This window comes from Phacochoerus africanus, chromosome X (genome assembly GCF_016906955.1).
Source record: "Phacochoerus africanus isolate WHEZ1 chromosome X, ROS_Pafr_v1, whole genome shotgun sequence".
Taxonomy (NCBI): domain Eukaryota; kingdom Metazoa; phylum Chordata; class Mammalia; order Artiodactyla; family Suidae; genus Phacochoerus; species Phacochoerus africanus.
Window position 1 is genome coordinate 50,080,434 of NC_062560.1, and position 12,764 is coordinate 50,093,197.

At 41.2% G+C, this 12,764-nt stretch overlaps 1 protein-coding gene across 8 annotated transcripts in view; it reads right to left on the minus strand.

Moving 5' to 3' along the window:
- The window catches only part of PFKFB1 (6-phosphofructo-2-kinase/fructose-2,6-biphosphatase 1), a 78,876-nt gene that overhangs the window by 25,413 nt on the left and 40,699 nt on the right, over positions 1–12,764 (minus strand). For all 8 annotated transcript variants that reach the window (XR_007132822.1, XM_047764788.1, XM_047764789.1 and 5 more), the window contains exons 8-9: positions 4,941–5,148; positions 2,037–2,183 (exon numbers count right to left, since the gene is read on the minus strand). Coding sequence is in view for 7 of the 8 variants with exons in the window: in XM_047764788.1 (XP_047620744.1) it covers positions 2,037–2,183; positions 4,941–5,148 (355 nt within the window). In the remaining variant the exon portion in view is untranslated. The remainder of the gene's footprint in view (positions 1–2,036; positions 2,184–4,940; positions 5,149–12,764) is intronic.

The window sequence follows — 12,764 nt, forward strand, 5'->3', positions numbered from 1 at the left end:
TGGCTTCAGCTTTCTACTCTGAGGTGTACTGGAAGCCTGTGGAAGTGTCCACTGACTCCTTATTGACTTGAGGCAAATTGCCTAAGCTTTCTAAGTTTTATTTTCCTCATCTGCAAAATGAGGATAATTATAACTACCTCAAAAAAGTGTTTTGGATATTAGAGAATCTGTAGTAAAAGACTAGTACAAGGTGCATTTTAAAGACTCCAACAATGGAATATATTGTTATATTGTTCTACTGATTAATGTTATTTAGATTTAGTAATCTAAATATATTAGATTAATTTAATCTAACATTATTAGATTAATTTAATCTAACATTATTAGATTAATATATCTCATTATTTTATTATTGATGATGTAAAATAAACCAGAAACTTAGACATCATTCTAAATTCTTCCTTCTTCCTTATTCACCCCCTCATAGCTAATTCATGAAATTCTACTTCTTAAGTCTCTGTTTAAATCTATACCTTTTTCCTTCCTCTCCATCTCCACTGCTACAACCTTAATAGTTCTACACACACACACACACACTCACCCTTTGTTGCTTTCTCAGCATGACATACAATTCTTGATCCTCTCTACCTGGCTCAATGTTATGCAAGTCTCAGTCTTTATCTGGGCATCACTTCCTTCAGACAGGTCCTAGCTGAGTAAGGTGCCTTGTCTCAACATCTGTGTGGGCCCACAGTCTAGCCCATCAGAGCCTGTATCACACATGCTGTTTTTTATTCCTCTGTCTACCCTTTTTTTCCTAAAAGTTCAGTGAAGACAGGAAGCAATCTCTGCCTCAGCACAACTCTAGAGCCTGAAATGGAGTAGATATCCAATATTTATACCAAATGTGAGCCAGAAACAAACAATAATTAAACTCTTATGATGAAGTTTGCTTACATGTATTTTATAGCAAATATATGTGATATGTACAATAATGCTGTATATCCCTTTTCTGAATATCCGTATCTCTATACATCTATAGTTAACTACAGATAAATTATGTATACACACATATACTTCTCTGTATTTATCTAGCAAGTAAGCAAATTAACCTACCTATACACAAGTTACCTACATTCATGGTGGAGCTTTTATTTTAGTATCTGACCATCATAATCTCTGGACTTCTACCTGATATCAGTGTACCTATAGTACAGATGAGATAATGGAGAGGAAATGCCTTCTCTTAAGAACTCATGGAAAAACTTGACTCCAGAGAGAGACTTCTATGTCACAAGATCAGATGAACTATTCCCCAAGTTTTTCTTCTTCATTCCATCTCCAATATCTATCTGGTCCATCATGTCCTCACCTCCTGACTAGACTAATACAGCTGTCTCCATACTGGTATACATTCTCATTCTAACCCTTGGCCCACCTAGTTTCCACACATGACCAGAGTGATCTTTTTTAAAGAAAATGTGAATCACATTCAGGCCACTCCTTTTCAACTTAGAACGCATCAATGGCTTCTCATTTTTAGGGAAGCATACAAATCCTTCAATATGGGCTATAAAGTCCTATAAGCTGTTTTCCTTTCCAACATCACCTCCCTTCTCTCCAGACCTCACAATCACTGTCGAGAACTCTCTGCTATTCTTTCCTCAGTTCCTTGAATACACCATGCTCTCTTCTCAACTTTGGGCTTCCATATGAGCTGTTCCTTATTCCTAGAACTAAATTAATTTCCTCATCCCAAGCCCATTTTGCCTGCTTCTTGTTTCATTTCCAGCTTCCTCTAAGAAGCTTTCCTTCTAAATTTTCTACCACCAAGACTTGTCAGGAGCACCATCACCTTCTGAGACTCCATAGTCCCTGGTACTTCCCCCTCTCACAAACTTGTCACGTGTGATGAATGTCTCATGCAATGTCTCATTCACCGTCTGCCTTTGGGCTCCATGAAAGAGTATATAGCAAAATAAATATTTGCTGAAATAATTAGGTTACACATTTAAGCCAAAACAGAGGCAATCCAGGGGATAAGCCCAGAGTCAAGTCTCACCACCCACCAGGAGGTCCATCCCCTTCCATCTCACCGCATCAATCTCATTCAGGGCCTTCCACTGCTCATAGGGGACACCCAGGGCTTCAGCTGTCTGGATAGTCCTCTTCATGTGGCTGGTCCACACCTTCAGGGAGCTGATGGCCTGGGACTTAATGAAGTCGGCCAAGGCATAGGCATACTGGGGAGTGGGAGTACAAAGGAGGAGATGAGAAAGAGAGATGAAAGAAGACAAGGTGGTCATGAGAAGAAGTTCAGATCTGCCACAAATGGTAGAATGATGGTGAACAAACAAGAGTAGAGTTTAAAAGTTTCCAATTTATAAAAAGTCATAGTTTTGACCGTGTGACCAAGGATCAAAGGAATAGAAAAGAACATGTATATTTGTGTGTGCGTGCACGTGCGTGTGTGTGTGTGTGTGTGTCTTCATTGATGCTTGCTCATGGAATCTTCTACTCAATTATTCATTCATTCAAACAGCCCACTTCTAACATATGTGGAGCCTGGGATAAGAATACATGTGGATGTACTCCACTCATAGTCCACCATCCTTCTTTCCCATTTCTGCTCCATCCTGCACTTATAGTTTCCTTGAATACATGTATATGAATAATTTAGTCACTGGACCAAGCTCTGTCCACATCATATTTCCACCAACCCCTGTGACCCACAGTGGTTCCTTGGCCACCCTTTGCCTAGGGGTGAACATTTCTGTCACAATGGTGTTCTCTCAGGTGAATAGATTATGGAAAAGGTAAACAGATTATGGGACATTGGCCCTAGAAGAAGATTCTGGGAAGGAAATTCTAGGGTTCCAGGTACTCTGAGTATGGTCTAGAAGTGTGTAGAGAGTGGGATTTGGGGGACATTTCCCTTTGACCCTGTAAATTCTCATTGCTTGAGTAGCGTAACTGGTACTCAGGTTTTAAGGGCATTCAAATATTTACTGAGTGTGTGTGGCCATATGCAGGGCACTGGGGTGTCCAATTATCAAGATACAGTCAATCTAGTGAGGGAAACCCTGACAGGACCAAAAGGAAACACAAAGACCTGTGGGAGGCCAGAGGAGCAAGTGATTCACTCTTCTTCTGCATACAGGTATGCTATTAAGGATCATGTGTGGGGAAAATCTGTACAAATGTACAGATACAAGCATATATAGGCATTGTGTATACACAGCCTGATAATGGATTATGAGTCAGCAATCAGTGTGCTCTAGTGGAAGGAGCCCTTGACTAGGAGACAGGAGATAGGGCTCAAACTGTTCCAGCTCCCTTACAGGTCCTTGTGTACCCGGGAACATGTCCCTGGCCCTCTCTGGCCTCATATCTCCTGCCTATAACATGCAAACAGCATTAGCTCACCCAGCCTGGTCTCTGTGAGTGTCACATTAGATAGTAGACAAGGAACACGCAGAGTACGCCATGACACACAGTAGGTGAGAGCTACTGTGATTGATTGTGGGTAACGGTTGATGGGAAAGTGCTTTGTAAACCATGCATGGTGCACTGTGGCCATGAGCATAAAGTTGATGCCAAGCATGTGCATGTACATGTGCACACTTGTGCACAGGAGGTATGCTGTGCGGAGATGGTTATATGTCCAAACCGGGCACTGAGCTGTGTGGGCAAAGCCATGGCCAGCCCTAACCAAGACACTCCTGGCTGTAGGTGGTGCCATGAGGCCTCCAGCAGCCTCTGATTCTGTTCTGAGGAGCAAGAGAGGTGAGAGTCAGAGGTCAGGGTCCACCTCAAGGGGATGCTGCCAGTCTGAAGGTGGCATAAATGGATCCAGGAGGACCAGGCCTTCTGGTGTGATGCCTGGCCTGGGATACTGACATCTCGGCAGTGGGGGAGGCTGATGGGCAAGCATGAAGGCCTGGTTTTCAGTTCTGACTCTATCCTTTTCTGGCTGTGCGACCTGGGGCCTCTCTCTGTTTCTGCCTGGGCTCAGCTTTCTCATCCATAAATCGGTGACAGTAATGCTCACCCCACAGGCTGTTGTGAAGATTAAATGAGGCCACACATGTGGAAGCAGATAGTGCTGTGAATGTGCAGAAGTATCTAGCAGAAGAGGGTGCGCCTTCTCTTTTGCACCTCATTCCTCACATGTCCCGCCCAAGCCATCCTCCCGGCAAGAACAATACCTGTACTAACAAGCCCAGACAAGGGGCCAAACACAGGAAAATGTGTCACTTTATTTAGCCAGCACCCATAATGTGCAGGTCACTATACTTAGCTAGAAAGAAGAGACTCATGACATGAGGATCAGAGGTGGGCCAGAACTGGGAGAGATGGAGTTCAGGGCATCGTGGCCAGCCTGGGAGGGCAGGAGAGGACAGGGGAGGGCTTCCTGGACTAGACCATGGAGCAGCAGATAAGTCCTGGAAGGGGTAGGGGAGGGAGGGCAGGAAAGCCATGGTGACCAGTGGGGAACAAGTGCTGATCCTGTGATGACCTGAAATATGGGTTTGAGAGTGAAGCATCAGGCCCGAGGAAGGGAAGAGAGGATAGACTTGAGGGTGGGGTGTTTTAGGACAGCTGTCTGTGCAAGTCATGGTCACCAGCTGACAGAGGGGACAGAGGAGGGCAGCCCTGGTGGGGGAAACTGCACAAGCAAAAGCACAGAGCCATGAGAAAGATGAGGGGACCAGTCAGGCTCCCTGTAATGGGGCTGGAGGAGCAGCCAGATCTGGGAAGGCCTGGAGTGCCAGGACCAAGCCATCAGATTTGCAGATACTGTCAGCACATGGGAGCCCATCAAGAATGGGTCAAGAGTGAGTGGCTGATGAAGTGGAAGAGCAGGAGTGCCTAGAACCTGCTTTTACCCTGTTACTGAGTCCCTCCATCCTCAGAACCCAGGCAGTGGCCACCCCATCCACCCGCAGCCAATCTGGCCCAGCTCAGCCAATGCTTCAGGGTCACTGGGCCCTCCCTACCTGCTTGCCCCGAGGTGAGAGGCCAGAGTCACCTCCGATGCAGCCTCTGAGGTTGAGTTCACTCTCACCGTGCCGGCATAGGTAGATGGAGCGGGGTGTGACATGGATGTTCATGAGATAGTAGACTGTGCGGCTCTGGATGTGGTCCTGCACGCGGTTCACCATGTAGCGTGTGCCCACGTCGAAGATCTTGATGTAGGACAAGTGGCTAGGCCAGCCCAAGTGGGAGCAAGGGTAGCTCAGGGGCTGATGGTGAAGAGGCTAGTCCCAAGAGTAAGCCCCAACCACACCTCCTGCCTTCAATCCTCCACCACAACTCAGCTCTCACGTGCCTTTTCTCTAACAAGATGTTTTGTATTGCCCTGTTTTAGAGATTGGTTCCTGGACACCCCGAGGAGCTCACTGCCTGCTACCATCTCCCTTTGTCTCCTTGGTCTCAGGTTGAGCCTCTGTTTTTACCTTCAGTCATCACACTCCAGGTATCTAGGGTTCTCTCTTCTGTGGTTTACACTGCTGACATATTCATAAAGAAAAAGTAATCCTCCATGTCCCTGACTGCCTCCAATATCTCACTAGCAGCTCCTGACTTGTTCATTCCTTCATCGTTTCAAATCTTTTTTTTTAATTTATTTTTTATTGCTATTTCCCCAACACACTTTTTTCCCCACTGTACAGAATGGGGACCCAGTTACACATACGTGTATACATAATTTTTTTCTCCCATTGTCGTGCTGTGTCTTAAGCATCTAGACAGTTCTCAGTGCTACACAGCAGGATCTCATTGTTAGTCCATTCCAAAAGCAATAATTTGCATCCATTAACCCCAAGCTCCCAATCCCTCCCACTCCCTCCCCCTCCTCCCAGGCAACCACAGTCCTGGACTTCCCCTGTGGCTCACAACATCCTTTAAAATCTTAAGCCAAGCTCTGTCCCTCTATTCTTTGAGCCTCTGCTATGATATATTGTACTTGACACTCTGCAAGCAGCTATCAGTCTGTTTCTGTGTATGCACGTGTCTCTGTGTGTATGTCTCTCTTACTCAGAAAAGGGAGTGGGTTGGGTTCTTTCCTTATCAGCCATGTAGTCAAAAAACATACCCTCCTCTGTTCTAAGCTTTATACTTGGGGTGGAGACTCAGTGTCTGTCCTTTGGGAACTCTTAGACCTATCAGGAACATATATTTGGAAACACATACTCAATGCTCAACACCCATTCTTAGAGTAGTCACTCTCTAAGGTGTGCCAAGTACAGGAACATGGGAATACAGAGGTGTTCCACATTAGTGAAGAAATTGTGGTCCTTGCTTTAAGCCCCTTTGTTATCCCCTCAATTCTGTACTCTGTCATGAACTAATAGGTATGAGTGATAAACTATTCAACAACCACTCTGCAGAGGAATTGGGGGTGGAGGACATTGACTAATCAGAAGACTAGAATCATAGAGCAAGACTCCTGAGGCCCCTGTTGTGCCACACATTAATTCTTTGGTTGCTGGATTGTAGGGAGTTCAGAGGGATCTCTGGCAAGAGGTGGGGGAAGCTGAGGCAATGGAATGACACACCAACAACCCTAAAGGTACATAATGAGAAAACCAAGTGAATAGAAATAGCTGCACTAACTCAAGGCAGGTAAGGCAGTGACTGATGGGTTAGGTTTCTGAAAGCTTGTTCTCTGACCTTCCTATAAAATGTCTTTCTAGTTGCACCATGCTCATCATGCCCAGCCTTGTCACTTATGTCCAATTACTTCCACAGGCCACTTGCATTTGCCAAGAATTTGTGTGTGTGTGTGTGTGTGTGTACCTGGTAGGGAATGGGGACTCAAAGTGTATAAATTCTCACAGCCATCCTAGGAAGCAGAAATTATTATGTTTTATAGATGAAGAAACAAACATAGAGGGAGGAAGTGATTTGCCTAAGGTCAAACCATCTTTCCAACTATCTCATCTATGATTCCCAAAGTCTAGGAAGAAAATATCCAATGTGGCCTTGCTGCCTATTTCTCTGTTACTGACACTAGGCCCTAGGTGGCTCTAGGAGAACCTCCAAATTCCTTATCTTACTCTGACATTCTAGGTACTTTCATACACTGGCCCCGCTAGGCCTCACCTAACTGTCCTATATCCATGCTCATAACTTCTCTGTTTCATTCTAGCCTTCATGCCTTTGCAGGAATATTCTCTTGCATGACTCTATTTTTATTAGCAGTAACTAGGACATGACAAGACATTGTTCTCTTTGCTTGAAAAGATGTTCTTTGCCTGATTTTCAAAGCTGAACTTCTGTGCATCAATTCTTCAAGAGTCAGTATATTCACTCTCTCCAGGAAGTTTTCTTTGAACTCAGGATCACGTGAAGTCCTTTAGAGGCTACTTCACAGTAAAAGTATTATGGTAGCTAATGATTAACCCCAGCATGACTAATTCAATTATCTACCCAAGAAGAAGGTGTAAAAATTGTAATTATATATGCACCTAACCTCGAAGTACCTCAGTATATAAGGCAACTGCTGATAGCCATAAAAGGAGAAATCAACAGAGACACAATAATAGCGGGGGACTCCATTTACACCAATGGACAGATAATCTAGAAAGAAAATCAACAAGGAAACACAGGCCTGAAATGACACCATATACCAGATAGATTTAACTGATTTAACTGTAGAACATTCCATACCAAAGCAGCAGAGTATACATTCTTCTCAAGTGCACATGGAACATTCTCCAGAATAGATAACATCTATTAGGCCACAGATCAAGCCTTGGTAAATTTTAAAAAGTTGAAATTATTTCAAGAGTTTTCTCCAACCACAATGCTATAAGACTAGAAATCAACTACCAAAAAAAAAAAACAGTAAAAACAAAAACTCCTGGAAGCTAAACAATATGCTACTCGATAATCAATGGATCATTGAGGAACTCAAAAAGGAAATCAAAACAAAATTAGAGACAAATGACAACAAATATATAACAATCCAAAACCAATGGGATGCAACAAAAGCAGTTCGGAGAAGGGAATTTTATAGCAATACGATCATCTCAGGAAACAGAAAAAGCTCAAATAAACAATCTAAACTTACACATAAAGCAAATGGAGAAGGAAGAACTGACAAATCCCAAAATTAGTAGAAGAAAAGAAATCATAAAGATTGAAGCAGAAATTAATAACATAGAGACAAAGAAAACAATAGAGGAGATCAATGAAACCAAAAGTTGGTTCTTTGAAAAGGAAAACATATTTGATAAACCTTTAGCCAGACTCATCAAGAAAAAAAGGAAAAGGGCTCAAATCTATCAAATTAGAAATGAAAAAGGACAAATTACAACTGACTCCACAGAAATACAAAGGATCATAAGAGACTACTATAAGCAACTGTATACCAATAAAATGGACAACCCAGAAGAAATAGATTCTAACAAAGGTATAGCCTACCAAGACTGAACCAGGAAGAAATTGAAAATATGAAGAAATAATCACAAGCACTGAAATTGAAAATGTGATTAGAAAACTTCCAAAAAGCAAAAGTCCAGGACCTGATGGCTCCACAGGCAAATTCTATCAAACATTCAGAGAAGAGTTAACACCTATTCTTCTGAAACTCTTCCAAAAAATAGAGGAAGGAATACTCCCAAGTGCATTCTATGAGGCCACCATCACCCTGACGCCAAAACCAGATAATGATACCACAGAAAAGAAAATTACAGGCCAATGTCACTGAAGAACATAGATGTAGAAATCCTGAACAAAATATTACCAAACTGAATACAAAAATTTATTAATGGGATCATATACCATGAATGATCAAGCAGTATTTATCCCAGGGATGCATGGATTTTTCAATATCTGCAAATCAATCAGTGTGATACACCACATTAACAACCTTAAAAATAAAAACCATAGGATCATCTCAAAAGATGCAGAAAAAGCTTTTGACAAAGATTTCTGAGAGAAACCTCTTCAAAAGTGGGCATAGATGGAACCTATCTCAACATAATAAAAGATATGTATCACAAACCTAAGGCTAACATCATTTTCAATGGTGAAAAACTGAAAACATTTCCACTAAGATCAGGAACAAGACAAGAATGCCTACCACTATTCAACATAGTTTTGGAAGTCCTAGCAAAAGCAATCAGAGAATAAAAAGAAATAAAAGGAATCCAGATCAGAAAAGAAGTAAAACTATCACTATTTGCAGATGACATGATACTTTAACTGTAAAAATCCTAAAGACACTACAAGAAAACTGTTAGAACTCATCAATGAATTTGGCAAAGTTGCAGGATACAAAATTAATACACAGAAATTGATTTCATTTCTACATATAACAATGAAAGATCAGAAAGAGAAATGAGGGAGACCATCCCATTTACCATTGCACCAAAAAGAATAAAATACCTAGGAATAAACCTATCTAAAGCGAAAAAAGACCTATAAGACCTATAAGATGCTGATGCAAGAAATCAAAGACAACACAAACAGATGGAAAGATACACCATGCTCTCGGATTGGAAGAATCAGTATTGTCCAAATGATCATACTATGCAAGGAAATATACAGATTCAGTGCAATCCTTATCAAATTACCAAGGACATTCTTACAGAACTAGAACAAAATATTTTAAAATTTGTATGGAAACACAAAAGACCCTGAATAACCAAAGCAATATTGAAAAAGAAAAATGGAGGAGTTCCTGTTGTGGTTCCATGGTTAATGAATCCGACTAGGTTTGTGAGGTTGTGAGTTCGATCCCTGGCCTCACTCAGTGGGTTAAGGATCCAGCATTGCCATGAGCTGTGGTGTAGGTCACAGATGCAGCTCAGATCCCACATTGCTGTGGCTCTGGTGTAGGCTGGCAGCTACAGCTCTGATTAGACCCCTACCTTGGGAAGTCCACATGCCACAGGTGCAGCCCCAGAAAAAGGCAAAAGACAAAAAAAAAAGAAAAATGGAAATGGAGGAATCAGGTTCCCTGACTTCAGACAATACTGCAAAGCTACAGTTATCAAAACAATAAGGTACTGGCACAAAAACAGAAATATAGATCGATGGAACAGAATAGAAAGCCCAGAAATAAACTCAAGCACCTGTGGTCAGTTAATCTATAACAAATGAGGTAAGAACATTCAGTGGAAGAAAAATAGTCTCCTCAATAAGTGCTGAGAAAACTGGAAAGCTACATGTAAAAGAATGAAATTAGAACACTCTCTAACACCATACAGAAATATAAAGTTGCAGTGGATTAAAGACCTAAATATAAGGCCAGATACTCTGAAACTCCTAGAGGAAAGCATGGGAAGAACACTCTCTGACATAAAGCACATCTCGTTTGATCCACCTTCTAGAATAAGGTCAATAAAAACAAAAATATACCCATGAGACCTAATTAAGCTCAAAATCTTTTGCACAGCAAAGGAATCCTTTTAAAAAATGAATAGACAACCCACAGAATGGGAGAAAATCTTTGCAAATGATGCAACAGACAAAGGCCTAATCTACAAAATATATAAACATCTCATACAACTCAACACAAAAAACCAAACAACCCAACTGAAAAATGAGCAGAAGACCTAAATAGACATTTTTCCAAAGAAGACATATGGATGGCCAACAGGCACATGAAAAGATGACGACCATCACTAATTATTAGAGAAATGCCAATCAAAACCACAATGAGGTATCACCTTATACTGCTCAGAATGGCCATTATTAACAAGTCAAAAAATAACAAATGCTGGAGAGGGTGTGGAGAAAGGGGTACCCTCCTTCACAGCTGGTGGGAATGTAAATTGGTACAATTGCTATGGAGAACAGTATGGAGGTACCTCAGAAAACTAAATATAGAACTACCATATGATCCAGCAGTCCCACTCCTGGGCATATATCTGGGAAAAAAAATTCATTCAAAAAGATACATGTACCTGTATGTTCATTGCAGCACTATTCACAATAGCCAGGACATGGAAACAACCTAAATGTCCATAGACAGATGAATGGATTAAGAAGATATGGTGCACTTATACAATGGAATACTAATTAGCCATAAAAAAGGACAAATAATGCTATTTGCAGCAACATGTATGGGACTAGATTCTCATATTAAGTGAAATAAGAAAAAGAAAGACAAATACCATATATTACTTATATGTGGAATCTAAAATATGGCACAGATGATCCTGTCTACAAAACAGAAGCCGATCATGGACATGGAGAGACTTGTGGTTGCCAGGGGGAAGTGGAGAGGAAGTGAGATGGATGGAGAGTTTGGGGTTGGGGGATGCAAACCGTAACATTTGGAATGAATTGGCAATGGGTTCCTATTGGACAACACAGGGAACTTCATTACAGAAACTGAAAATACTGCAAATCAACTATAATAAAAATTATATGCTATGTTATAATATGAGGATGTGATACTGAATTTTTGTTATTTTTTTCTATTTTGAATACCTTGATGATCTTTTTGAAATGTAAAACTTTAAATACTTACAAGATTTTGTTTCTATAAGATTGATATATGATAAAGTTATTGATTATTTCAGGAAAAATTTTTTTTCTTAGTTTTAGTAGTCTCTCCCTTGTTGGTGCCTTAAATGTATATCTAATCTAATCTTGCTCTTCCAGATATTTTCCTCCAAGTTGGACTGGGTCCCCTCTTTTTATTCCCTCACCCTACTTGGTTTACCATCCCCACAATTCTGGTGTATTGCATACCCATTGCTTTCCTCAATCAAGTGGGCATTCTATTAGAGCAGAGACAGCCCTCTCTCTTTGGGTTCCTGGGCACAGCATATGGGTGGGCCATGATGTATGGACTGTAAAGGTCAGATGATGAAAAAATGATTATATAAAGCCAACTTTCAGAATAAGTTTTCTCTAGTTCAAACTGATTCATCAGACACAAACTGAGCACCTGCAGGAGTCTGTGCCAAAGGCTAGGGGATTTCTCAGTGCTGTCCTTTCATTTTAGATCTCAAACATCAAATATCTTTCACCATATACTACTAACTCATAAAATGACTTTGTGGAAATTTGAAAAAGTTTCTTCCACTCCAGTGCACATACCTTGGTAAGAAATGCGAGTTTACACTTGACCAGGCACAGTGAACAATATTTACAATTGTACCTAAGGTCCTGGCCCTTGCACTGAGTGACTAAGCCTCATGTGACAGTTTTTATCATATAGGACTGTGGGAAGGAGATAACCATGTTGGAAGTTTGAAGATAAGAATTTGAGTATATATTCTGCTACAGACTCATTATGTGACCTCAGGTAAACCCTTGCCGTGCTTTGGGTCTGTTTCCCCATCTAACAAGTGAGACAGTAACAATGCTTACCTCTGAGGACTTTGGTCAGACAAAGCTGGAAGGATGCTCTTTAAACTTCCTAGGGTGGTAATGACTATTTAAAGCCTCCTTACACTTCTCACTCGGGGCCCAAAGGGTCCAAGTGACCAGGATCTCTTTTTATCACAACCCATTTTGAAAGAAAGTAAGGTCCTGGGAACACTCCATGTCCCAAACTCACATCCTCCCTGTACTGCAAGTTAAAACTTCTCCAATCTTTAGTTGGTTTTATGAATGAAAGTTTCATATTTTTCATGTGTCTTCCCATATGTCAAAGCACTATGGATAGCACTATGGATAGAACCTCCCATACGTCAAAGCACTATGGATAGCACTAAGGATAGAACTTATCTCTTTTGCCCTTATTTACATCCTCTGTGTACACCACAGCCCAAAGTGGTCAAATACTTATTTAAGAGGTATGTGGGCATTATGAATATGGATATGACTAGGAGACAGAATATGTGGTTAGAATCATA